We start from the raw sequence: 27,500 nt of genomic DNA on the forward strand, positions 1-27,500 counted from the left end.
GCATCTATTAGAATATATGGTAGTTTAATACAACACAAAGGACTAATTTCTGATCTACAAATTGCCAAGAGCACTGATCTTGCAGAGCTTCAAGGCACACATTTAAACAGGGATTTTAAGTAAAATAAAAATGTATATCAACACATATAATTAAGGCCTCAATGTAATTCAAGCTAAATTTAATTACTGGCGTCACATTATTCTAAACAAAATCTTACAATTAGGTTTGTCCGAAGATTCACCCAAAAATTTGCTCAGGGGTGCGTTTCCCAAACAACGACTCGAGGCTAAACTATCAAAGTATGATGCATCTTTGGGAAAAGAATGATGTAGTGATGAGTTTCCCAAAACTGTAGTTTCTCTGTCGCAAAACCATCATTTCAACCACGTTAGTTATAACGTAAAATGTCCAAAAATTACGCTCTAAACAGTTAGGAGAGAGAACTTCTTTAGAGAAAAATCCCCATAACTTTTTTGATGCACATTATTTTACACGGACATTAGGGTTGGGTCGCTAGTAGAGCTGCAAAATTAATCGTTAAAAGATTGCGATCTCGATTCGACCCCCTAGACGATCTTAATTCAGCATTTCTACGATTCTGCCAATCATATTTTCAAGTTCAGGAGAGAAGAAAAGGCGGCTGCACGAGTCTTTTCATTGTTTCACACACGTTGCTCAGTGACATTGACACCTCCAAATGATGTTGAATGAGTCATACTGTATTTATAAGGTATAATTCACCTAAAAATGTCTTTTTTGTCTTTATATAATGCTATTCGCGGCCAGGAAATCACACGTGTGGTAAGCTGCTGACCGTGAGCGCGCGCGCGCGCTCTACTTAATGATAGACGCGCGCGCGTCTATTTTAGTGAACAGAACCTGCATATGTTGTGAGTAACAGGTAATACAGATGTAAATAATATTCAGTTTGTGACACAGAATGATCGTTTGGGAGCTGCACGCAAAGTATGAACAAGCAATCAACAGTCAAAATGAAACCGAAAGTGTGCACGTCATTTAAATGATCATATCGCATTTTAGAGTTATGATTACGACAAGCATTTGATGTTTTTTCTTTGATAGCGAACAGAGTTGTCCATGAAATGGACACAGTAAATGTTTATAGTGTCAGTATAACTACTTAAACCTATATATTATTCTATATAGTCTGATAATGACAAATGTCTGATTTTACCAACGAATAAAATTGTCTAATATCAAACAAAACAATTCAACATCAGAATTATTATAAGTAGAATAGAAATATTTGTAGAAACCAGTAGCCCTACACATAATTATCGATGTTGCCTTATGTTTGTTTTTACCATACCTTTACTTTACATCTACAGAATCGTGATCTTTATTTTAAGCAAAAAAAATCGCGATTCTCATTTTAGCCAGAATCGTGCAGCTCTAGTCAATAGACGATGCCATGCGACGTCACAGCAGCAACCCGCTCACAAAAAATCCACATAGTATCATGTCATTATCGCCAGCTCATTCACACGAATAACGCGTGAATAAACAAATAAACATCTTTGCATTGACGTAACATGTAAATCCCTCAAGCTTGGCGATACATCCACATGTGGTGTTAATGTACTATTAGTGTTTTTTCACTTAAATGTCATCTTAATTTGCTGCGCATTTGAGCTCTCTAAGCCACGGTATAATTTTTAAAATAATATTCAAAGGCTGCGTTAGAAATCACCTAATACTCGAATAGGTACTTATGTTCTATATAGTATAAATTTGGATGTACTACATCCGCCGTTTCTCAATCACACGACCTACCCTCGTCAGTTGAGCCACTTCACTACTGTTCATGAATGCCCTCACGTTGCATCATGGTATAGCGTAGCGTCAATTGGATGCGCACTTCAGAATTTCGCTAGAAGTAGTAGGTCATCCGAGTACTTCTCGCATACTGTTTTTGGAATACTATGAATTCAGACATACTACTCGGCTCGCATATTGTTTTAGTGTACTATATAGTATGGAAGTATGCAGTCAAAGTTTAAATTTGAAGCTTTACCAATATAACCGAAACAGAACACAACTATAGCATACTAGCACAGCCCATTTGTTAGCTAATATTTACCCAAAGTAATTACAATAGTAGCTAGGCTATGAAAGCGTATTTCAATTTAAGTTACGGTTCTTGGTTCACTAAATCGCTGATTTGCTTCTTGAGAGCTACTCGCACTAATTAATCCAGTCCAGTTTTGTAAACATCCAAATTTTAAAAAAGACATCTCTTCACATCGCTACATTTCAGTCATGTGCAAAAAAACTGCATGTAGTATGTCTATTATGGCATAACCATTGGATGTCTGTTGTAAAAACCCCAAAAAAGTTTTGTATTTAATGGGATGTTGATTAATAACTAATAGTCTGGAGGAGTTTATGAGCTTACAGAGCTGGCTGCACCTCTGAAAGAATCTAGTGCACTCAGACACTGCTCCAAACAAATCGACACTGTTTTTCAGCCTTCATAAAACTGCACCTTGCATGTAAATTGGCCATATATCGTTTTCGTAGAAATCCATCAATAAAGTGGAAATGGGAGGCTTTGCGACCCTGTTCCTCGATGTCAAGCCACCGTGGGACTCCATGCAACCCCAAAAATCCCTGTGACTTCCGACAATATATCCAGAAAATGAAAAACTGTGTCAATCAACTTCTGCGTACAGATTGTAATATTCACACGTAATTTGACGCTTGAACATTGTGAGTTTACTCGATTCATTTGCGTGTCAAATTCAGTTCAAATAGATGCACATTCGCATCATGGGACAGGGGGAATCTGTCAGGCGCTGCATTCATAATCATGCAACGTGACTCAAATGTCCACTAAAGTTCAGAATTTTCAACGTATTAAGCTTGTCAAATGCCTAAAAACGCTCAATTTGCACCATTCGCTCGTATCATGTCATTCTCGCCACCTTATTCTTGCGAATAATGCCACAGAATGTCTAATTGTGTCTTTGCATTGACTTAACATGTAAATCACTCGCGCTTGACGCTTCATCCGTATGTGGTGCTAATCTTAACTTGCTGTGCATTTGAGCATTCTAGGCCACTATATAACATACTCAATAATATTTAAAGGCTGCGTCCGATATCGCCTACTACTCAAGTAGGTACTTATGTTCTATATAGTATGAACTTGGACGAACTACATCCGTCATTTCTCAATCACATGACCTACACGCGTAGGTTGCGTCGCTTCACTCCAGTTCATGAATTCTCTCGCGTTGCATCATGGGATAACGTAGCATCAATTGGACTCACACTTCAGAATTTCGCCAGAAGTAGTAGGTCATCCGAAGACTTCTCGCATACTGTTTTTCAAATACTATGAATTTAGACATACTACTCGGCTCGCATACTGTTTTAGCGTACTATGTTGTACTGTTTTAGCGTACTATATAGTATGGAAGTATGCAATTTCGGACACAGCCAAAGTTTAAATTTGAAGCTTTACCAATTTGAACATAGAACACTAGCACAGCCCGTTTGATAGCTAATATTTACCAAAAGTAATTATAGTAGTAGCTAGGCTAGCATATTTCATTTTCAGTCACGGTTCTTGTTCAATAAATCGCTGACTTGCTACTTGAGAGCTAACGTTACTCAGACTAATGTTAATTAATATAGTCCAGTTTTGTAAACATCCGAATTAAAAAAAACACACATCTCTTCACATCGCTACATTCCAGTCATGTGTAAACAGCTTGCGTTGGCACCTTGCATGTAAATAGGCCATATATCATTCCCATAGAAATCCATCCATCATGTTGCAAAAGGGAGGCTTCGCGACCCCGTTCCTCGATGTCAAGCCGCCGTGGGACTCCATGTAACCCCAAAAATCACCGTGACTTCCGACAATATATCCAGAAAATGAAAACTGTGTCAAGCAACTCCACACACACACACACATATGGAGAATAGCTGGCTGGATTTCCGAGAACAACACATTTAAAAAAATGGCAGCAAGCAAAATGAAGAGAATAATCATTATGCACGTTCAACATGCAAAAGAAGGATACATTTCTCCGGCTCGAAGCGCACTGACAGATCGCGGGATTCAAACATCACGCCGCACGAGACTCAACACCGCCCATTCATTCGGCTCCATCACAACACGTCCACCATAAATCAACACCAAAGCGCCCTGAACTCCCAGCGAAAGAGCCGCCGTATGTGCGACGCCTCAAAACGGCTCGCTTGTGAAGGATATAAGGAGGAAAATATCCGTATTTCTTACCTGGTTGGCAGCACGCGCTCTCGTGCGCTCTCGATGATTGAGTTGAGTTGGTTCAGCGGCGGTCCAGCCTCTGGATCCCGAAGCCACGCCTCTCCTGTTTCCAGGCTCTGATGTTCGGCGAGTCCTTCAGTTCAAGAGCGATTATTGAGCGATTCAAAAGCTTCTACTATCGGTGTTTCAGGCACAGGTGTGGAAATGGAGGAATACAAGCATGCATTTGCCTGTGTGTGCGTCTGTGCGTGTGTGTGGTGATGGAAGTTAGTTTGATCTGTTAAACTGGACCCTTAAATGTGCATAGTAAATAATTATGTGTAGATAGATAGATAGATAGATAGATAGATAGATAGATAGATAGATAGATAGATAGATAGATAGATAGACAGACGGACGGACGGACGGACGGACGGACGGACGGACGGACGGATGGATGCTGGATGGATTCCTACATTATAGACACTCCTATAGATTGTAGACCAGGCGTATAGACAAAACTGTGTCCTATGAAGGGCCAAAACCAAACTTAACTGAGGGCTGTGGGCCAAAGGTAAATATCCCTGTTATATTACATTTAATTGATTATATTATTACATTAAAGTTTCCAATGGTAATTTCCTAATATTTAAAAACAACTACAAAATATTGATTTCAATTATATATACTAATGCGATACATTTTTACATTTTTTACAGTAAAAACATAAACAATCCCATTAACAACTCAATGGACTTCAATACTGAATGCATAAGCTGCACCAGCCTTTGCCTAAAGAATCAGATTAATAAAAAAATCGGATTAATCTACAAAAGAAAAAAAATTACAAAACAAACAAACAAAAAAAGATTACATTAAATTCAAAATGACGATCTCTGTCAAAGATATTTGCCCAAACACTTCCCCTTCATTCTCCCTTTCTTTGCAAATGGGAAGGTGGGCCACATCACAGGTTAGCATGAGCCATGAACATGAAAAAAATAAACGAGGGCTAATAATGACTATATATATATATATATATATATATATATATATATATATATATATATATATATATATATATATATATATATATATATATATATATATATACAGTTGAAGTCAGAATTAATAGCCCCCGTTTATTTTTTTCTCCCAATTTCTGTTTGACGGAGAGAAGATTTGTTCAACACATTTCTAAACATAATAGTTTTAATAACTCTTTTCTAATAACTGATTTATTTTATCTTTGCCATGATGACAGTATAAATAATAATTCACTAGATATTTTTCACGACACTCCTATACAGCTTAAAGTGACATTTAAAGGCTTAACTAGGTTAATTAGGTTAACTAGGCAGGTTAGGGTAATAAGTTAGTAGTATAATGTTATTGGTTATTGTATAATGATGGTTTGTTCTGTAGACTATCGAAAAAATATATAGCTTAAAGGGGTTAATAATTTCGTCTTTAAAATGGTTTTTAAAAATTAAAAACGGGTTTTATTCTAGCCGAAATAAAACAAAAAAGACTTTCTCCAGAAGAAAAAATATTATCAGACATACTGTGAAAATTTCCTTGCTCTGTTAAACATCATTTGGGAAATATTTAGAAAAGACCAAAAAAAAAAGATAATAAAATAATAAAATAATAAATAATAATTAATAATAAATTAATAATAAATAATAAAATTATTTATTTTTAAATAAAATAATTTTAAAAATTGCAAATATTTTTTTTTACAATTTTAAATAAATTATTTTTAAATATTAAAACAAAAATTTAAAAAAATTAAGCCATATGGAATTGTCTTGAAAAATATCTAGTAAAATATTATTCACTGTCATGATGGCAAAGATAAAATAAATCAGTTATTAGAAATGAGTTATTAAAACTATTATGTTTAGAAATGTGCTTAAAAAATCTTCTCTCTGATAAACAGAAATTGGGGAACAAATAAACATGAAGGCTAATAGTTGAGGGGGGCTAATAATTCTGACTTCAACTGTATATCTTTTATGATTATTTTTACAGTGTAGATGTTTAAATGGACTTAAAGTCACCAGTTTCTTTGAGAGAGATGCAGTGGTTGGTGTATGTTAGTGATACTCAGAGCGACTGTCATCAAACATTTATAGGCCTTTCCCTGAAGACCTGAGAACCGTCTGTCTGCAGCCGCTCTCCTGCACACCATGACCTTTAGTGCAGGAGTGACATCAGCAACTAGGTATCGAATGTTTCTCCTTATAGGCATATGGTTGAACAAAAGCTATGATTTCATTACTTTTCATTTGAATGCGTGTGTGTGTACTATCTTTGTGATGCCAATTTGAGATTTGGATCATCAGAATGAGCATTAAAATGAGGACATTTTGGCTGCTCCTCTGTCTCTGGCACCAGTTTAAAAGTCTGTTTGAGAATTAAAGGGATAGTTCATCTCATAGTTCAGGGATACTCATGCTCAAGTGGTTCCAAACCTGTTTAAATTTCCTTCAGCTTAGTCTCTATTTCAGTGGTCACCACAGCCAACTATTCCAGCATATGTAATACACAGCAAATGCCTTTCCAGCTGCAACCCAGTACAGGAAAACACCCATGCACACAATTATTCACACACACACACACACCTATACACTACAGAAAATTTAGCTTAGCCAATTCACCTATAGTCAGGTGCATGTCTTTTGATTGTGGGGGAAACCTGAGCACCTGATTGCAATGCTCAAACCAGTGACCTTCTCGCTGTGAGGCAACGGTGCTAACCACTGAGCCAACATGCCGCCCCCCTGTTAAAGTTTGTTGAACTCAAAAATTTGAGAAACCTGTAACCATTGACTTCCATAGCAGGAAAAAAAATACTATGGAAGTCAATGGTTACAGGTTTTCAGCATTTTTCACAATATCTAATGTGTTTCTGACAGATTAACATGTTTGTAACAGATTAATGATGAATAGATGATGACGGAGTTGTTGGTATTGGGGGAACTATGCCTTTAAGACCTTATTTTAGGGTCAAGAATTCAATTGGGTTTAGGTTAGGGTAATGGCTAGTTTTGTGACTCATTGTATCAAGGATAACTGTGCACAAATAGGTGTATTTGCATTCATGTTTGTTTTTAAACAGTGAAAACTTAAACCTAAATGCAAACAGACTTAATTTAGGGATTTAAATTGAGGTCCTGATGGGTAAATCTTATTGAAAGAAGAGTATTAAAAAATGTAAAAATGCTAAATGTGACGCCAATTTGAGTTTTGGATCATCAGAATGAGCACTGAGAATAAAGTGAGGACATTTTGGCTGCTCCTCTGGCACGCATTTAAAACACTGCTTGAGAATTAAAGGGATAGTTCATCCACGAAAAATTAATTACTTCATAATTATTCATGCTCAAGTGGTTCCAAACCTGAACACAAATTAATTCATAAAATGCTGAAAACCTGTAACCATTGACTTCCATAGAATGAAAAAAACAATTGCTATGGAAGTCAATGGTTACAGGTTTTCAGCATTTTTCTAAATATCTTCTTTTGTGTTGCTAAGAAGAAAGAAATTGGGTGAACTACGCCTTTAAGACCTCACTTTAAGGTTGAGGACTCAATCGGGTTTGGTTTCGGGTGATGATTAGTTTTTTGACTCATTGCATCTGTGAATGTGCGAAAATCTGTGTAATGACGTTCATATTTTTATTACAATGGGAACTTAAACCTAAATGCAAACGTAATTTAGGGATTTAAATTAAGATCCTGAGGGGTAAATCATAGTGAAAGAAGCATATTGATAATTTAAAAATGCAAAATAATTACTGTGATGTGTATGCATGCATGTATGTATGTATGCATGCATGTACGTATGTATGTACACTGAAAAAAAATTATTCAAAGATGATTCCTTGGATTTACTCAATTTTTTTACGTTAAGTGATTGCAAACGATTTATTTGAGCTTAATTTAAACAAACAAATTAAGTTGAACATTATTAAACTTAATTTGTTTGTTTAAATTCAACACAAATAAATTGTTTGCAACAGTTCTGCATGCAACACTTTTTTCATGTATGTATGTATTTATGTTTGTATGTATGTATGTATGTATGTATGTATGTGTATATGTGTATGTGTATGCATTTGAGTGTGTGGTCCTGATATTAGTCCCAACTATACCAATACGAGTCATTTTTTACCCTTTGGGGACATTTTGAGGTCTCAATGCTGAATAATAATGAAGTATTGTGAATAACCTGAATATTTTCAGTGGGGTTGGATTTAGGGGTAGTATTGGGGAAACAGGACAGAATACAGTGTAATGTTTTTATATTATAGTACAATATAAAAATCATCATGGGAAGTCCCCATGAAACATCAAAATCCAATTCGTGTATGCGTGTGTGTCTGTAACTGATAGTGTCGTCGTGGTGATGGAGCTTGAACTGCCGCTTGTGTACATAATGAATATGCAAGCACAGCTAATGAGGCTAATAGAGCGGAAAATTAGATGTATTATTAGAGGTTACGTACTGTCGAATCCAAATGAAGAAAGAATTAAAAGGTGTGAGCAGAACTTGCAGATGGACCAAAGGAATGAACACTGCAGATCATATTTATACTTCTATTATTGCCAAAATGTTAACGTGGCTGATTTGTATGTGTGTTTACATTTGTATTTTTCATATAATTACATACATTTGATTTTTTTAGATGCGTATACACTGTAAACATATTTAAATCGCTAAATATAGATATAATTACTAGAAAACTAGAAAACCTTATGAGTCCATTGAACTTATATTATGTTAAGCTGACTTAAAACAGCTTGCGTAACTTAAAAAATTAAGTTAGAACATGCTTAGCTTAGTTCAATAAGTTACAATGACCTAAAAACATACTGTCAGGACTAATTGATCATATATTTTTTACAGTGTAGTGATGTGTTTGAGTTAGATATAATTGATATAATTTCAAATTAAAAAACATTATTTATAGTCATTTTAAGACATTTTAATATCAATGTTTTTACTTCAGAAGAGTAAAGAAATCACTATTTTGAGGAATAAACCTGGTTTTAAATTGATTTATTGTATTTTAATTTTAAAAATTGGAAACAAATATTTAAATGACAGAATAAAACAAACATTTACATTTTTATTCAAACCAAAACTCAAGCTAAACAAACCAATTCCAATAAAAAATATGCAAATTCTTCAATAAAATTGATCCTTTTCACAATTGCATCAGAAAACTTCCACTTTCCAATCAAGCAGTGTACACGCAGATCAGTGTTTCTCAACCACGTTCCTGGAGGAACACCAGCTCTGCACATTTTCCAGGACTCCTTAACCAAACACACCAGACAGATCATCAGCTCATTAGTAGAGACTGATAGACCTATAATGGGAGTGACATACAAAGGAGACATCCAAAACATGCAGTGTTGGTGGTCCTCCAGTAGCGTGGTTGGTCTAATATTGCATGTCACATATTATATTTTTTTCTTGTAAGGCAGAAAGGTGTATTTATTTGTTTACAAATTTCCTTTTAAAATTTCATAAAAAGATGTAACATTTAAACAAAATTATATTAATTCACTTATATTTTATCCCTTTAACTGCTCCACCAAGAAAAACTAAATTGGATTTCTTAACTCATAATGTCACACTCAATGCATTTTTTTTTCAACACATCCCTTAATTTATGAAATATCAACCTCTACCAAATGTCGGTTTATGGTAAAAGTATTACCATAAATTATTAATACATGTAAAAACACATATAATTAGTACATAGACTATGAAAAATCTGAAAATTTGACATGTAAGACCAATTGATTTAAAAAAAAAAAAATTAAAAATAAAACATTTTTGAATACGAAATCATCTTTATTTTTTTTAAGTATCCCATAAAATATTTCCACTTCTCATTTAACATGTTTTAATGTTTTTTTAAATAATTTTTTCACCTTTATTTTTAATAGGACAGTGGAGAGAATTGACAGGAAATCATGGGGAGCAGAGAGAGGGGAAGGATCAGTATAGGACTGTGCGACGGAATTGAACCCTGGGTCGCCGCGAGCACTGGAGTGCATGTGTCGACGCACTAACCACTACACCACTGACAACATGTTTTAATGTTGTTGTTTTATTTGTTTTTTTACAATAAAACCTAAATCAAGAGTGCAACTAGATTATGTTTGTTTGATTTTTTTTGTAAACAACAATGCTGTATAGTGTGAACCATTATTTAAAAGTCATTCTTTAAATGACTTTAACATTCATTCATTCATTTTCTTTTCGGCTTGATCCCTTTATTTATCAGGGGTCGCCAAAGCAGAATGAACCGCCAGTCATTATTTAAAACAGTCAAAATACGGTCAACCATTCGGTAGAGCGGGCATTTAAAGGGTCATTTAACCTACTTTACGTCATACCCTCTACCATACATGACCTCGGTATTTCTGTTTTTCAAAATAACATATTCACGGACATGGATTAACCAAAACAAAGGAAAGTCAATAAAGGAGCAGCCATCATCAGCACAGTCAGCTTATCCTCGTGGCCTCGTGACCTCAAAAAGTCATTTGATAGATGAGCCTCCATTACTGAAATCCTGCCGACCTCTAGTGTTCACACTCAAAACCGCAGCCTTCAAGCCTGGCCTGATTCCTTTGCTGTGTCAACAATACACAGTTTAAGGCCCTCTTGAGCTTTTTAAAATATGTTATGTGCTGTTTTTAAAGCAGTATAGCGGGACATTTCCCAGGGCGGCTTTCTGAGGTCGTGTTTAAAGGTGACCCTGAAACACATGATATTCATTACATGGAGACCCGTGATAATCATTAAAACCAGCTGCTCGCGGGAAAGAAAAAACACGAGGAGCTATGCGGGTAAGAGTTTTGCTGTGTTAAAATTGCCCCTTATTTACTATTTCCAATCCTTACACATTAATATAGCTCACTTGAAGGAGTGAATGAAACACTGAGGTAAATTTCCTTTTATATTCGCCCACAGGCTAAGTGACAACTTTGTGACACGCTCCATTTATTGTTTATGAATTTTCGGTCTGAAATAACAACATTAGCACGATCAATTTGACTGAACAATGTTGTACTTTGGTAGTCAGTGGCTGCTTACATGATTTCGCTATTTAGAATTAGCAAAGAATGCTTAATTACAAACAAATAAGCTATGTTATTAAGAAGAAAGTCCGAATGTTTGAAAATATACCAACTTTACCTCAATGAATAAGCTGAGTGAGTGAACAGACTCTTTTCACGATGACTTCACTTCCCCCTATCGGCAACGCAGTGTACTTTTAGTTCTGGCTTACCTTTGATGAATCGGAGACTTTTCTTGAAAATTTACAAAGAAAAACGATCTGATTTAAGACTATTATTGGTATTAGGCACGTGCCCAAATGTTTCTCTTTCAATACTAAACTGCTTTCTGAGTTTGAAAATGGTTCCTTAAGTTATTAAGAATAGGAATATGCTCTTGTTTAAGCAAATGTTTGCAACCTTTTCACTTACTAGGTTTATTTCCTTAATAATGGATTTTGTTTTTACTTTGCTGCTCCGCATATAAATTCATTTTATCTCTGTAAATGTTCCAGCATGAGTATAATTCTTTATTAAATCTTCCAATATACCTGGTTTGTGTCATCTATAAATGCAACCAGTTTCATCATTTATTACTTACTGATTTATTAATGTTTTGTTTAGTTTCTAAATTTGAATGTATTGATTATGTCCTACCGCCAGCTTTTGGGTGGATTTAATTTGATATCTGTACTACATTTTAATTATTAATGTTACAAACTATGTCATAATCCAATAATACCCAATCACAACTAAGTCCTCTTGGTATTATTTTTACAATTGTCAATTTTTATTATGATTTTTTTTATTATTAAAAGTCCCATACAACATTGTTATTATTTAATTTAATTTCAGTATTAAATAGATATATTTATAGATATAATACCGGTATAGAAAAAAAAAAAGAACTGAGCAGTAAAATGTGAATAAAACGTGTGTGTATACAGCTGTCCACTGTAAGCAACTATATATATATATATATATATATATTTAGTTAAAAATATTTACTATTTTTTTAAGTGTATACAACTACTACTGTAAGAAAATAATAGCATTTGATATATACTTTTTAGTATTTTGCTTGAATTGACCCGATTTAATCATGTTTATACGAAATGAGCCTGCTCCCGACCAGGTTTGAGCTACCAGAACTGTTGCTATGACCACGACTCTCTGATCAGTTTTGAAGAACGAAACGATCCTGGGTCATGTCAAATCGTCAAAAACCAAATGCAGCTAACTGAGTAATCCACGTACGAAGAACTGACCCCAGATGATAGTTAATGACTGTTTGCAAAATGTTTTTAAAACACAAAGGAAATATGCTTCTTTTTTCATAATGCTTTCTATCTATCTATCTATCTATCTATCTATCTATCTATCTATCTATCTATCTATCTATCTATCTATCTATCTATCTATCTATCTATCTATCTATCTATCTATCTATCTATCTATCTATCTATCTACAGTATCTCTCTCTCTCTCTATCTATCTATCTATCTATCTATCTATCTATCTATCTATCTATCTATCTATCTATCTATCTATCTATCTATCTATCTATCTATCTATCTATCTATCTATCTATCTTTTTAATGAAAATTATTACTGAATGTAACCTTTTGTGGCTATTCTGGACACACAGTTGTCTCCATTCACATGTGTTAATTTTAAGAAAAGCTAGAAAACGTATCACCATGGGGTGACTTCTGCCTCAGTGTATTAAACAATCCTATTTATATGTCAATTATTTCCTGAACAGCTGCTCATAATCTCTAAATGACTTCTCTAAGTGCTATTTAAAAACTTCTATCAACATCGAAGCACTTGTTTACTTCATGCTTTTCAAGCATTAGAGTAAGCCTTTCCTGCTGTTAAGGCCTTAAATATTACTCAATGTGATCACAACAGTTCGTGGAAACCATCAGAAAGGCATCACCACACTCTGGCATCATTACGTCTGCGATTACTTCAGTCCCCCCTTGAACTTTGGTCATGAGCTAACAGTCAACAAAGACATAAATATCAAGGATGACGTGGTGGACAGCTGTAGTTTGAAATATTGAAAAGCAGCTATGCTAACGTAAATAAGCGAGCAATGCTCAATGCAAACAGCAAGGAAGTGTCTGGAAAAATACTAAAATTAGATTATAAAGATGTTCCTAAAGAAACGACTGTCTTTTAACGCTGACAACAAATTGTTCACAATGTTTTATAGCAGTTTTATTGAAAGTATTGTGACTTTTTGTGGGATCTGTTAGAACGGAAATGCTTCTAGAAGAGGTCACCGGGGAAGGTGGGAACAACAGCCAGTAAATTGTTGGGAGCTAAATTAAAGAGTCTTAAACAAGGCTAACATGATTGTCAATGATGAGAGGCACCTTTTATCATACATATTTTAAGGCTGCACAATGTATATCGTTTAGCATAGATATATCAAATAGTCACATTGCAGGATATGCAATGTCAAAATGGGATAATAGTTGATTAGCGACACAGTGCAGGACGTGATTTGTAGAGTCATAACAAAGTTTAACCCTAAAACAGAGTGAAAGATTTTCATGTGGATGTGTTTTAAAAAGCCCATGTTTACATTTACATTTAGTCACTTAACAGACACTTTTATCCAAAGTGACTTACAAATGAGGACAAGGAAGCAATTTACACAACTATAAGAGCATCAATGAATAAGTGCTATAGGCAAGTTTCAGGTCTGTAAAGTCTAAGAAGGAAAGCATTAGTATTTTTTTTTTTTTGAGTACAGTTAGTGGTATATCCAGAGAGGCAATTGCAGATTAGGAAGTGAAGTAGAGACTAAATAGTTGAGTTTTTAGTCGTTTCTTGAAGACAGCGAGTGACTCTGCCGTTCTGATGCAGTTGGGGAATTCGTTCCACCAACTGGGCAGATTGAACGCGAGTGTTCGGGAAAGTGATTTCTTCCTTCTTTAGGATGGAACCACGAGGCGACGTTCATTCACAGAACGCAAGTTTCTGGAGGGCACATAGATCTGCAGAAGTGAGAGCAGATAAGAAGGAGCAAAGCCAGAAGTCGCTTTGTAGGCAAACATCAGAGCTTTGAATTTGATGCGAGCAGCAACTGGCAGCCAGTGCAAATGGATGAGCAGCGGAGTGACATGTGCTCTTTTAGGTTCATTAAAGACCACTCGTGCTGCTGCGTTCTGGAGCAGCTGAAGAGGCTTGATAGAGTTAGCTGGAAGCCCCGCTAGCAGAGAGTTGCAGTAATCCAGTCTGGAGAGAACAAGAGCTTGAACAAGGAGTTGAGCTGCATGTTCAGATAAGAAGGGTCGGATCTTTCTGATGTTATAGATTGCGAATCTGCACGATCGAGCAATTCTAGAAATGTGGTCAGAGAAGTTTAGTTGGTCATCAATCGTTACTCCAAGACTTTTCACCATTTTGTATGCAGTAATGTTTGCCCCATCCATCGGGATTGAAAAGTTATGGTGTAGAGTCGGGTTGGCAGAAACTACAAGCATTTCCGTTTTTGCAAGGTTAAGCTGAAAATGATGATCTTTCATCCAGTGTGAAATGTCCGACAGGCAGGCCAAGATGCGAGCTGGAACCAAGGGATCATCAGGATGAAAAGAGAGGTATAGCTGGGTATCATCAGCATAGCAGTGGTAGGAAAATCCATGTTTCTGGATGACTGGTCCTAGAGTTGACGTGTAGATGGTGTTATGGTGTTTTGAAAATGACCTCCCATGTAGTGTGTAACACAGCTCTAAGTGAAGTGAATTATCCAGCTAAGGCTTAAATCTGTAAGTGTACAGTGTTTAAAACTGTTGATTATAAAAGAGTCGACTCGTAGTGCTTCAAACGAGTCGTCTTGATAACGAGTCATTAGGTGTTTCGCGGTGGCGTGGCTACAAAACACAAGCACCGCCCGGTAGTTGCGCGCACAAACCCGGGAGATTTAAAACCTGCCGCCCCGCCCACTAACACATTGAAAAGGGCTAGACACACACAGACGCCGGTTGATTTGCTGAGCTCAGCTGGATATTATTGAAAGTCTCTACCCAAAGATGAAACTGTGAAAAGTCAGGTGTATTTTTGCAAGAAATACCTCAGCATTATTGCCCAGCCTTGTGCAGTTCATGTGCTTCTGCATCTACATGCTTACAACGAAGAATTCCTTGGCTGTTTGTTAAAGGTAGGATCAGAAAAGACGACTACTACTACAAATAATAACAATAATACATTATACTTATATTGCGCTTTTCTCAAACTCAAAGCGCTAACAAGAGCATCAAAACACAGAAGAACATGAAATACAAAAAGCAAGAATAATATAGATAAAAAATACATATTAAAAGAAAGCCTCATAAGTTATAAGCAGTAATAAAAAGATGAGTTTCTAAGACGTCTCTTAAAACAGTCCAGGGAACTGGCGTTCCTGATGTTTGTGGGGAGAACATTCCACAATAAGAGAATGCCCTGCCTCCCATAGTGCCAAGTTTGCAATGCGGCTGATACAAGGTGAGCCCCGAAGCAGAACGTAGATTGCGAGAGGAAGAGGAGGTAGATATCAGGTCATATATATAATCAGGAGCTGAACCATGAACAGCTTTATAAGTTAAAATCAAGGTTTTAAAATCGATGCCTGACTTAAAAAGCAACCAGTGTGACTGCTGAAGTACAGGGGTAATGTGAGAGCGAGATGATGTGTGGGTTAACACACGTGCGGCTGAGTTTTGAACATGTAAAATCTCAAGTCCCTTAACCCTTACAACTGATGTATGTCAGAATATGGATCAGTGCATCATGGGTCAGTTCTTCCTCCATTTCACAAGTGTAAGTACGTGTGATTCAATTTGTTGCCGTGTTTACTCTAGCTTGTTTTTGTGATTGTGTTTTGTTAATTATAACTGCGTGTACTGTGTCAGGTTTACTCTTTATATTCTCATATCGCGTATAAAGCCACGTTGAAAAAGCGACATGTGCAGCTTTGTTTACGAATTTAAATGCGTTTATGAGCTCGCGTTCCACTCACTTTCCTAAACCCAATGGAAGTTTTTAAAAGCAATCCAGAAAAAGAAAAGCCCTCGCCTGAGTTTTACCATGTTTTCAGATTTTACCACATTCTCACCCTGTTATTTACTTATTTTATTTTTAGGCTTCTGTTTTTGACTTGCCCACTTTCTGGAACTGGACCTCGTTGTTTTTGTCAACTCAAGTCCACCGACGTACATGGTGAGCCACTGGACAAACAGCGGGGAAGCCGTCCACATGGTAAGCGATCAGCATGTAGGAATGGCGTCATACCACCCAATAGCGTTTGCTTTGAAGACGAAATGCAGCCATACATACTTCTGGCTAGAACTGTCTTTCAGAACTTCCAGAAATGTATATAAGACTACAATTTCAGAATTAGCTCATGTTGATATAAGGGTTCCGTAAAGGCTGATTTATACTTCTGCGTCAAGCATCTGTGTATGCTACAGTGCGGCCTACCCGTGGACGCATAGTCCTCGTCGTGGTCGTCGGCGTCACTGACGTGCACCTCTCAAAAAAGTAACTTCACGTCGCAATGACGTATAGCGCAAGCTCTGTGATTGGTCGGCTTGGTAGCACTGACGAGTGTGGGCGGGATCGAAAGCCGCGCCAGCCCGATGGAGCGACTGTTTACAAGTGTGGAGACCCGTGAAGGAGCTCCGAATGGAAAGTTTTGTTTTGTGTTTACCTTATGGTTAAAGTTGTTGCACATCCGCTGGTTCCAAAATGAGCGAGTTTGAACCTTTTGTACATTCAGGAAGTGTTCAGGAAAAACAAAACACCAGCGAAGAAACTCATCATAGAGGAACATAAACACCTCAACGCCAACTAGCGTTTCGGAAGTGTTATTGCAAAGCAACCGAAACAGCGCGCAGAAGTATGAATGCACAGCTACGCGCATTGCATGCGCCGTGGGTCACGCTGATCACTTGACGCAGAAGTATAAACAAGGCTTAAAGGGTACCGCAAATGTCTTGTGGTGTGATGATACACAAATACACTCAAGAAAAAATATTTCTGCTGCTTGTTCAAACTACTTAGTTAAAATGAGCTGAAACAACACAATTCTTCAGATTTTTTTGGGACAACATAATTGTTTATGTTCAGTCTTTTATGTTTATGTTATCTATTTGTGTTGGGACAACATAAAGGAATTTTGTTGAACTGTTCATATTAATGTCATTTATTTTACATGCAGTGTTGGGGAAAGTTACTTTTGAAAGTAATGCATTACAATATTAAGTTACTTCCCAAAAAAGTAACTAGTTGCGTTACTTTTTATGGGAAGTAATGCCTTGCGTTTCTTTTGAGTAACTTTGCATTACTTTTTCCTGACCTGGCTGAGGCTTGATATATTTCAGAGTTTTTATTTATTTATTTTTTTCTCCTATTTTTTAATTGAGAAGCTCTGCAATTAACAATGCACTGTATAACCTACATTTATAAAAAAAAAAGGGACTAAGCCAAAAAGTAAATGAATGAATGAATGTATTTCAAATGACTACATTAATCATTACTAATTATTTTCATGTTTGTCGTGTGTGGCATTAAAAATCCAAAGTCACGACAACAATCCATTTATTCCAAATAGTGTTGGGTAAAAAAGTAATATATTAGGGCAATACCATGCAAATGTCAACCTTGCCATAAAAAATAATTTAAGTTTTCACCAAAATAGAGAAAACATTTCTACATGTTTTGTCTAAGCAAGTATTTTACAGTACTTTAAAAATACTCGTAAATGTGTCTGTCAGTATTTCAAACTATTATATTTATTTGCTAAAACCACACAAGTGGCAATTTCACAGCTGTCACATCCATAGTGGAAATGTGTCACATCCATAACGACACTTTTTCTTCAGAAATGCAAAAATGTCAAATAAAATCAAATCAATCATTTTATTCTGTTGTGAGCAAACTCATACCTGTTTGATGAGCATTGTTTCTTTTGGGTTGTGCAGTTTAACTGTCAGAATTTCTAAATAGTCTGCTGTAGACTGTAAATTCGCAATTTTTTTTGTCACATCCATAACACATGTTTATTTTCCTAATTTAAAATATAAAACATGTTTACAGATTGATTTTTCTGCTCCCATAACTCTGTGGTGAGCTATTTTTGAGTTTTTACTGCAAATGTCACATCCATAATGCTGGAATTGCTCATTACAATTACTTTAGCTTACTCATACTATGTGTAAATAAGTTATCAACTTAAAGTAACTACAAATTAATATTAGTTACTTTTCTATTAAGAGACTTAAGATTGAAATATATGATTTTTTTTCCCCAACACCGAATAAAAACTGCTAGACATCTATTACAGCAAATCCTGCATTCAAATTTTGCAGTGTTCCTCTCTATCCTACCACAAGAGGGCATCATTGAAATGTATGTATGTGTTGTGTTATTTCCATCTTGCTGAAGATGTAAACAGCCTTATCATCCGTCCTGCTCTTTGCTTTATAAATGTTTCAGCTTTTCCACCATGTGGGCTAACAAACAGCTCTGACATTATGAATAAAACATGCTTCCGACAATACGAGAATATCTATGAATTAAAGATGCAAAAGGGCCAGAAACATTTCATAATACACAGCAGTTCATCTTAAAGCAGTCACGCAATCAACAAACCCCCTTCCATTACAGTTTTATAGTGTGTAACTGGGGATTATTGTACCTAGCTTGTGAATGATTGAGTAAATTTGCTTTAAGCCATTAGTATTTGCTGACCCAGATACATCAAAGATGTACTTCGTCATCGGTAACTCTTAAACTGACGTTTTTGCATCCAAAAATGCCAGAGATATTTAGATTTGCATCATTTTTTTAAGTACCATTAACCTATAACCCACATCCAAAATCAATATTCTCACACAGACTAATGGAAAGTCAAACACACACACTCATGCTGTTTGTTTTATCAGCCAGATGTGTTGGATTTTATTTCAATTTGCTTATCAGGCTGGCCTTTACCTAGGTTAAAGTGTTGTGGCTCGCCTGTATCTATAGGAACCAGCAGCCTTGAAAGCGGGGCAGGCCTCTTTTACCACTTGTAGGCGTGTTTAAGTAGCCCTTCTCTCCGCCTACAGCACTGTTCTGTATAAAAGGCCAAGAGCCATTCATGTGTGTCACAAAGACAAGCTGGTCTAACAGGAGAGAGTCAGAGCCTGCTGCTTAGAGAGTCTCGACTATCACCCTGTAGACCTTGTTTAATGCAGCCTACAGAATAAGGACTTGTCTGAACAGACTCCACACTGGAAAACCAGATACCAAGGTAAGCAACATGCTATAGAAAGAGACACCAACCCTGTTCCTGGAGAGCTACCTTCCTGCAGAATTTAGCTCCGACTCTGGTCAAACAAAACTGAACCAATTAATTAGGACTTGAAGCGGTGCTTGATAATTACAGACAGGTATGTCTGGTCAGGGTTGCAAATCTGCAGGATGGTAGCTGTCCAGGAACGGGGTTGGTGACCCCTGGGCTATAGGATTAAAAATTTTGGATTGTTAATAAAGTTGACCACTACTTGTGCAGACGTCTAACTCACAGCGTCTTTCGCTTTTGCAGAGCTTCAACCCCGAGTCCAAACAGAATTCCCATGTGGGTGGTAGAGAAGATCCGTGTGTCGGTCGAAAGGACCAACCTGCCGCTTCCCATTACGGAATACAGCTTCAAACTCGGAGACATCATGTTCGGAGACAAGTCGTCCATTGACAAAGCCAAAAAAGTCTTGCTGTGTCCGAACATCATTACCCCGGACACCATCCCAGAGTTCTGCATTCCCCCGAAGATCTCAAGCCCAATGGAGGGGAAGAATATCGAACTGGGGAGGCAGACTCCGTGCATTCGAGTTTCTCCCTGTGAGAAAGGAAGTCCAAAGCGAGAGATTGTTTCCCGAGAGATGACCAATAATCATATCATCCAGGTGGAGAGTGTCGACGATGGTCCGTATGACAATGGCTGTAGCGATGAAGAAACCACCAATGCTGATCCCCAAAGCCAGGCAGCACTTTCTCTACCACATTTAGCCAAGGCTCAAACCTGCTACGGCTTTTGCACCTTACTCGAAAGTCCCCACACCAGGAGAAAGGAGTCTCTTTTCCACAATGACCCAAACTCCAGTGGAATCCCTTTGGTTCTTCCAAGGAGTCGATCGAGCACTTGCTCTAAATCTTCCCTGTCTGCGTCCCCCTTGTTGCCATCTTCATACTCACCTTCGTCCTTCAGCCTGAACTCTCTTACTTCAAGACTTTCTCCTAAAGGGTTTACCCTGCACCGACAGGGAACTCTAGATAGCGATACCACTTCCTCGGCAGAGTCGTCTCCTTTTAGTTCACCTCTGCTGAACAGATGCCCACAGAAATCTTCTCTCCTCAAAGCACTTAATCATGAAAACCTACTTTATCGTAACCTCCGAAAAGCGGCCATGTCTAGAAACAATTCCCTGTCGACGGATGAGGGTAGCTCTACGGACAACAGTCCTAATGTCATGAGGAGAGCATCTGAAGGCCTTGTTGAGCCTCTCCCATGTGGTTTCGGCTTGGCACCTCCGGCTATCTTCCCCATGGATTTGGTTTTGCACAGGGAGAGGGTGATGAAAGAGAATTTGGTGCCTGTTGGAAGGGAAGGAACCTTGCGGTTGTCGGCAGAGTATTGTCCTGAAAACCAGAGGCTGCGTGTTCGCCTCATAAGTGCTGAAGGCCTGTACGCTTTGTCGGTGGACCCTAAAAGCATTAACTGCAGTGTTAGCCTCTCTCTCATGCCTGGGAAGATCCAGAAACAGCGCAGTACGGTCATCAGAAAGAGTCGCAATCCGATCTTCAATGAAGACTTTTTCTTTGATGGCATAACGGAGGATGATCTCTGCCAGAGGTCGCTTCGATTCAAAGTTGTTAACAAGATGTCCACAATGAAAAGAGACTATATTTTGGGCAGCTATGATCTTCCTCTTACTAGCATTGTCACATTGTAGTTCAAATTGTCTAATTTATTGTGTACGAGTGTGAGTGTTGTATTGTATAAAATATTATTTATTGCCAAATCTGTTTATTTGCCAAAGATGACAGCGACTCCTTTTTTATTAAACACTGTTAACAATGAAAACTTTCTCACTCTTGTGGTCTTTTGTTCCTAGCAGGAAGCATAATTTTTAAATATTCAGTCAACGAATGATCATTTATTCATGATGTGAGCAGCTGTGACTGTGAATCAAAGCTCAGGAGTCTTAAAAGGTTCCTCATTTCCGTAATGGCCTGTCTTTTTCCTCGTCTAATGTTGAGAGGCTTGATTGCCACTACACTGTGACGCATAGCCTTTTATAAGCATATAAATAATCGCAGTATTCACTGATAACTTAGGAGGAAACCCTGAACAACAGCTCTTGTCAAAAGTTGATTATTTTTTTCCATCACACAAGCATCACTTTGGTATTATTAGTAACGGGCTGGTTTTATAACAACTCATTAATATGGTCTGAAATTAAAACATTATAAAGGAACACTCATTTTACACCTCCCCTACAGTTAAACAGTTGAGTTGGACCATATTTAAATGCATCCAGCTAATTTCTGGGAGCACTTTTAGCTTAGCTTAGCATAGTTAATTGAATCAGATTAGACCATTAGCATCTCCCCCGAAAAATTACCAAAGAGTTTGGTAATTTTCTTATTTCTTATTTCTTATTTCTTATTCTTAGTTACATTGTGTATTCATTATAATGCCAATATAGTTCCTACCTATATCATAATGATCAAGTCTTTGGTCATTTTTACTCGAAATGCTAATGGTCTAATCTGATTTAATGATCTATGCTAAGCTAAGCTAAAAGTGCTGCCTCCCATTCAGCTAATCTTTGGATCTGATTAAACAGGAGCGGTCACTGGGGCAGTACCTTTTTGAAAGATAGATATTTGTATCCAAATAGTCCACAGTGATACCTTAAAGGTGCAAATTGGTACACAAATGTACCTAAAAAGTACATTTGAGGTACCATTATGGACTCTTCTGGTACAAACAAGTACCTTTTGAAAAGGTACTGCCCCAGTGACAGCTCCTGTACCTTAAACAATAGAGTTTTACCATTTTTTAATCCATTCAGTTGATCTCTGGGTCTGGAGGCAGCACTTTTAGTTTAGCTTAGCATAGATCATTAAATCAGATTAGACCATCAATGTAAAAATGACCAAAGAGTTGTGTATATGCGAGTTGTAAAGTGAGCCTATTTTCAAAAAAGTCAAGTTGAAAAGTGTTCCTTTAACACCATACTTCCTACATTAAGCTTAAAAGAGCACCAGGCCTATAGAAACGTCAGTAATACCTAAATGATAGGGCTTAGCATTCACTGATCTTTCATAGTAGGAGGTAAATAATAACAAGTCAGGACTGATTGCAAAATAACTCACCTTCTCTGATTTCCTCAAAGCCTGTTGTTTCCTGCTGACCTTTGCAGGGATTATAAATACCCGGAGTAACTTGAGACAGAGACGGTTCATGCTCATCAAACCATCTGGATCTTTTCCCTCTCTAATTTTCAAACTGGCACGCTGGCTAGGCCAAAGATTGCCAACTTGACAAGTGTTGAGAGTATGATTAAAAGAGTATGGTTTAAGGTTATGACTTCCCTCTGATTCGGAATCTAGAATCACTTAATCCTAATTGAATGGATAATCCCCACAAAAAATGGAATTCACCACAGTGGAATGAACCGCCAACTTCAACACCCATACACACGCATTCACACACATACCGACAATTTAGCCTACTCAATTCACCTATACCACATATCTTTGGACTTGTGGGGGAAACCAGAGCACCTGCAGGAAACCCACGCGAACACGAGGAGAACATGCAAACTCCACACATAAATGCCAACTGACCCAGCCGAGTGACTATCCTGCTGTGAGGTAAATGTGCTACCCACTACGCCACCATGCAGCCACTAAATATTGAAATTCTTAAATCAAGAAACATAAATGTACATACAAGTGCAAAAATTGATTTGTTTTCAGAAATAATCGAATAAATTAAGTAATTTTTCGATAAAAAAAAACAAAATAATATGCCAATAGGGGTGAGTAAACATTTGAAATATAGATAATTATTCTGTAGAAATAAGGCAAAAATTAAATGTAAGACAAGCAGTCAATGCAATACAAATGTAAATTAACTGTGTGTATAATCTTCATCATAAAATAATTAAATACAATTAGTCTTTGTTACACCTCCAAATGTCATAATTTCTTGTGCCCAAATGTTTTAAACTCGCACAATTCTCACAGTCACAGGCCTGAAAAACACATGAAGTTTTCACTCTATTATTGTGAAACTCAACATAGGCTCATTCTGAAAAGGTACCCCTACATGCATTTCTGGAGATCACAAATTATATAGCCAGAGGTACATATGGCTGCATTTCATCTTTAAAACAAATGCTGCGGTATGATGTCGTTCCTTTTCTCGCTTACCAGCTGACCGCCTACCTCCATGTGGATGGCTTTCCTACAGTTACCAGTTTGTCTAGTGGCTTGTCTAGACGCATTTTAGATGCAGATCGGAGTTGACCCTGACGACGGGGTTCGAGTCTGGTGAAGAACGGTTCAAGAAAGTAGGTAGAAACAAAAACAAAAGCCAAAAAATAAAGTAAATAACAGGGTGAGAATGTGGTAAAATCTGAAAATGTGGTAAAAAAAAAAAAATATCAGAATTTTGGATTGCTTTTGAAAACACTGTGGTTGGGTTTAGGGAAGAAGGGTGGGGTAAGTGGCCTCTGGTGGATTTACGCAAGAACAGCAGGTGCAAATGGCACTCGCAAGAGTAATTTGAGATCTCATAAAGCGTACACAGCAGCCTCTGGTGGATCTGTGAAAACAAAAACTGCAAAAAAACATAGCTCCTAGGACGGATTTGGCGTTCTCCAGTAATGTATACAGGGGTGCGTTATCAGAATGAGTCTGAGTTGGTTAAACTTAAACATGTGGGTCCTGTTCAACTATAATCAAAGACTATAGTATATACAAGACATGTCACTCAGGCCCGGATTGGCCAATCGGGAGAACCGGGAGAGTTCCCGGTGGGCCGGTCTGTTTTTTTGGCCATGAGGGCCGGTGTTTCTAGCTGCTTGCACTCTCAGCAGTCGCACTTTTTTTTCATTTATTTATTTATTTGACCATAGCCTCACTCTTTATATTCATTATTTTGCTGCAGCTCCGCTCTTCTTATTTATTATCTCACAGCCCCATGAGCAAAATGCAGCCTGCATGGTAATGATGATGTAATTATTATTCCAGCCACACAACTGTAACAGCGCTATTGTGGTCCAGTGGTCAGCACGTTGCTTTACGACGTCGACAATCCGTGTTCGATCCTCACCTGAGTAATTGTTTTTTTTATTTTTTATTTTTATTTCTTTATTATCGTTAAGACATATAAAACTGTAAGGTTGTTGAACGTTTGAAGTTCTAAAGCAGCTGTTTTCTTGAAAAAGACGTGATAGTGTAATTAGAAACTGAATTGGAAATGACCTTATTTTAAGTCGTGAACTGAGATGGGCCGGTCTGCTTGAAACTCCAGGGCTGAAAAGGAGTCCCACTCCGGCCCTGATGTCACCCGTATCTTTTTGAATGGGGAAAAGTGTCAATATGGTGAAAAAAGCCCGCCTACTAGTACAGGAGCCAATCATCGATTTGCTAAATGGTGAATAAAGGCCACCTAATAGTACAGGAGCCAATCATTGATCGCTATAGACAGACAATACTCTGGGGGAGGTACTCAGACCAGACGTGCGTTTCTGCACATTTTGTGTGATTTAAATGTTTAGAAATGAAACTAAAAAGACTGATTTGGTTTACTTTTATTAATGATTCCTATTATGGAATTCAATTGTAAGCTTGACAAGCAGTTTTGGAGAATTTGATGTTATCCATTCAGACAGAATGCGCGAGCACACTGCCCGAGAGGTGTTTCCAAGATGGCCGCTGAGTGAAATGACGTGCTTAATGGTTCTATAAGGTGCTACAATTCAGACTCTTGCGATGTGTCTATTGCGAATGTGCACATTGCGATATGAAACAATATCTCGTGCAGTATAAATCTCTGCGCAAAAGCATTTTGATCACATAACAGCCTGAAGCACGTGGGTTTGTCATGTGCTCCGTCCGGCAGAACTGTCGCATTTATGCATGTGCAGGAATACTTGAAAACAAAACCGCATACAGCGGGATATGGGTTTTGTGTACACTCTTATGCGTGATATCAATATGCAGCAAGAGAGATATTAGTGGGAATGAATGAAAGAGGGAAGTCGGGCCTCTTAACATATACATGACGAGCACATGTATCGATGACCATCAGAATATTCAGACGTTTGACAGATGGCCACATGACTGTTTTAATCAGGCCATTAAGACTAATCTGGTAAGAGTTCTGTTTAGAAAGGAGAGTAATTGCCAAATGTGACTCAATACGCTAATTATGTAATATATGATCCATTGGTAAGAGATCCAAGATGAATAGGGGCTTTTAAGAAACCAAATGAAAAAATGATATGCAACTTAATTTTTTGTTTGCTGAACTGAAAATATTTTTTTAATCCACAAGGCAACATATTTAGTGTATGAATAGCTTTTATATCAAATATCCTTATATATATTTAAAACAAGAATCCACTTGCACTCCGCCAAATGTTTTTTTTAATAGTGAATATATAGTCAATATTTAAATATTTAGTCAATTCAGTTCATCTTTATCTCCAAATGTCATGATTTCTTGTGCCCAAATGTTTTAAACTCACACAATTCTCACAGTCACAGGCCTGAAAAACACATGAAGTTTTCACTTTATTATTGTCAAACTCAACATAGGCTCATTCTGAAAAGGTACCCCTATATACATTAAAGGAGATCACAAATTATATAGCAAGGGGTACATATGGCTGCATTTCATCATTAAAACAAATGCTGCGGTATGATGTCGATCCTTTTCTCGCTTACCAGCTGACCGCAGTTACCAGTTTGTCTAGTGGCTTGTCTAGACGCATTTAGATGCAGATCGAAGTCTGGTGAAGAACGGTTCAAGAAAGCAGGTAGAAACAAAAACAAAAGTTAAAAAATAAAATAAGTAAATAACGGTGAGAATGTGGTAAAATCTGAAAATGTGGTAAAAAAAAAATCAGGGGCTTTTTTCTGGATTGCTTTTGAAAACACTGTGGTTGGGTTTAGGGAAGAAGGGTGGGGGAAGCGGCCTCTGGTGGATTTACGCAAGAACAGCAGGCGCAAATGGCACTCGCAAAAGAAAATTGAGATCTTATAAAGCGTACACAGCAGCCTCTGGTGGATTTGTGAAAACAGTATAGTACAGGAGAGTAATTGCCAAATGTGACTCAATACGCTAATTATGTAATATATGATCCATTGGTAAGAGATCCAAGATGAATAGGGGCTTTTAAGAAACCAAATGAAAAAATGATATGCAACTTAATTTTTTGTTTGCTGAACTGAAAATATTTTTTTAAACCACAAGGCAACATATTTAGTGTATGAATAGCTTTTATATCAAATATCCTTACATATATTTAAAACAAGAATCCACTTGCACTCAGCCAAATGTTTTTTTAATAGCGAATATATAGTCAATATTTAAATATTTAGTCAATTCAGTTCATCTTTATCTCTATAGCGTTTTTACAATGTAGATCGAGTCAAAGAAGCTTAAAATAGTAGTTCTAGTAAACTGAAACTGTCAATCCAGTTTTCAGTTTAGTTCAGTTCAGTGTTTTAATTTTCACTGCTGAACGTCCAAACACTGGAGAGCAAAATGCAGGTGCTGTAGTGCTGTCCCAAATCTTAGAGGTAAATTTTGAGGGCCAAGGGGAAGGGGTACAAAAATAGAATTGGGATTGGGCCTAAGTGAATGCTTTACTAATAAGATAGGTCTTTAATCTAGTTTTGAATTGAGACATTGTGTTTGAGCCTCGGACATTATCAGGAAGGCGATTCCAGAGTTTAGGAGCCATGAATGAGAAGGCTCAACCTCCTTTAGTAGTCTACTCTGGGTAATACCAGTGTTTTAAGATCTTAAAGAACGGGTTGGATTGTAGCGAGACAGAAGGTTGGTTAGATAAACAGGATGAAAGTATGCTTTAAACCAAAGGTTTAACCAGG

General features: G+C 37.1%; 2 protein-coding genes and 1 pseudogene across 6 annotated transcripts in view; 1 reads left to right on the forward strand and 2 right to left on the reverse strand.

The window, feature by feature from the left end:
• The window catches only part of tln2b (talin 2b), a 259,338-nt gene extending 247,813 nt beyond the window's left edge, over positions 1-11,525 (reverse strand). Inside the window, exon 1 of one of the 3 annotated variants that reach the window (XR_012400508.1) lies at positions 4,272-4,315. The gene's annotated coding sequence lies outside the window, so the exon portion shown is untranslated. Of the gene's footprint in view, positions 1-4,271; positions 4,316-11,466 lie in introns of those variants that run through there. The other 2 variants (XM_073943362.1, XM_073943364.1) reach the window with 2 other exon arrangements.
• Positions 10,843-21,447, forward strand: c2cd4a (C2 calcium dependent domain containing 4A). 3 transcript variants are annotated; one of them, XM_068217406.2, is made up of 4 exons: positions 10,843-11,117; positions 16,465-16,580; positions 19,433-19,617; positions 19,912-21,447. In XM_068217406.2, the coding sequence occupies exon 4, from the start codon at positions 19,943-19,945 to the stop codon at positions 21,314-21,316; it is 1,374 nt and encodes a 457-aa protein (XP_068073507.1). In that variant the 5' UTR covers positions 10,843-11,117; positions 16,465-16,580; positions 19,433-19,617; positions 19,912-19,942; the 3' UTR covers positions 21,317-21,447.
• LOC141381041 (uncharacterized) lies at positions 14,085-16,579 on the reverse strand (annotated as a pseudogene).
• Positions 21,448-27,500: the final 6,053 nt, after the last annotated feature.

This window comes from Danio rerio, chromosome 25 (genome assembly GCF_049306965.1).
Source record: "Danio rerio strain Tuebingen ecotype United States chromosome 25, GRCz12tu, whole genome shotgun sequence".
Taxonomy (NCBI): domain Eukaryota; kingdom Metazoa; phylum Chordata; class Actinopteri; order Cypriniformes; family Danionidae; genus Danio; species Danio rerio.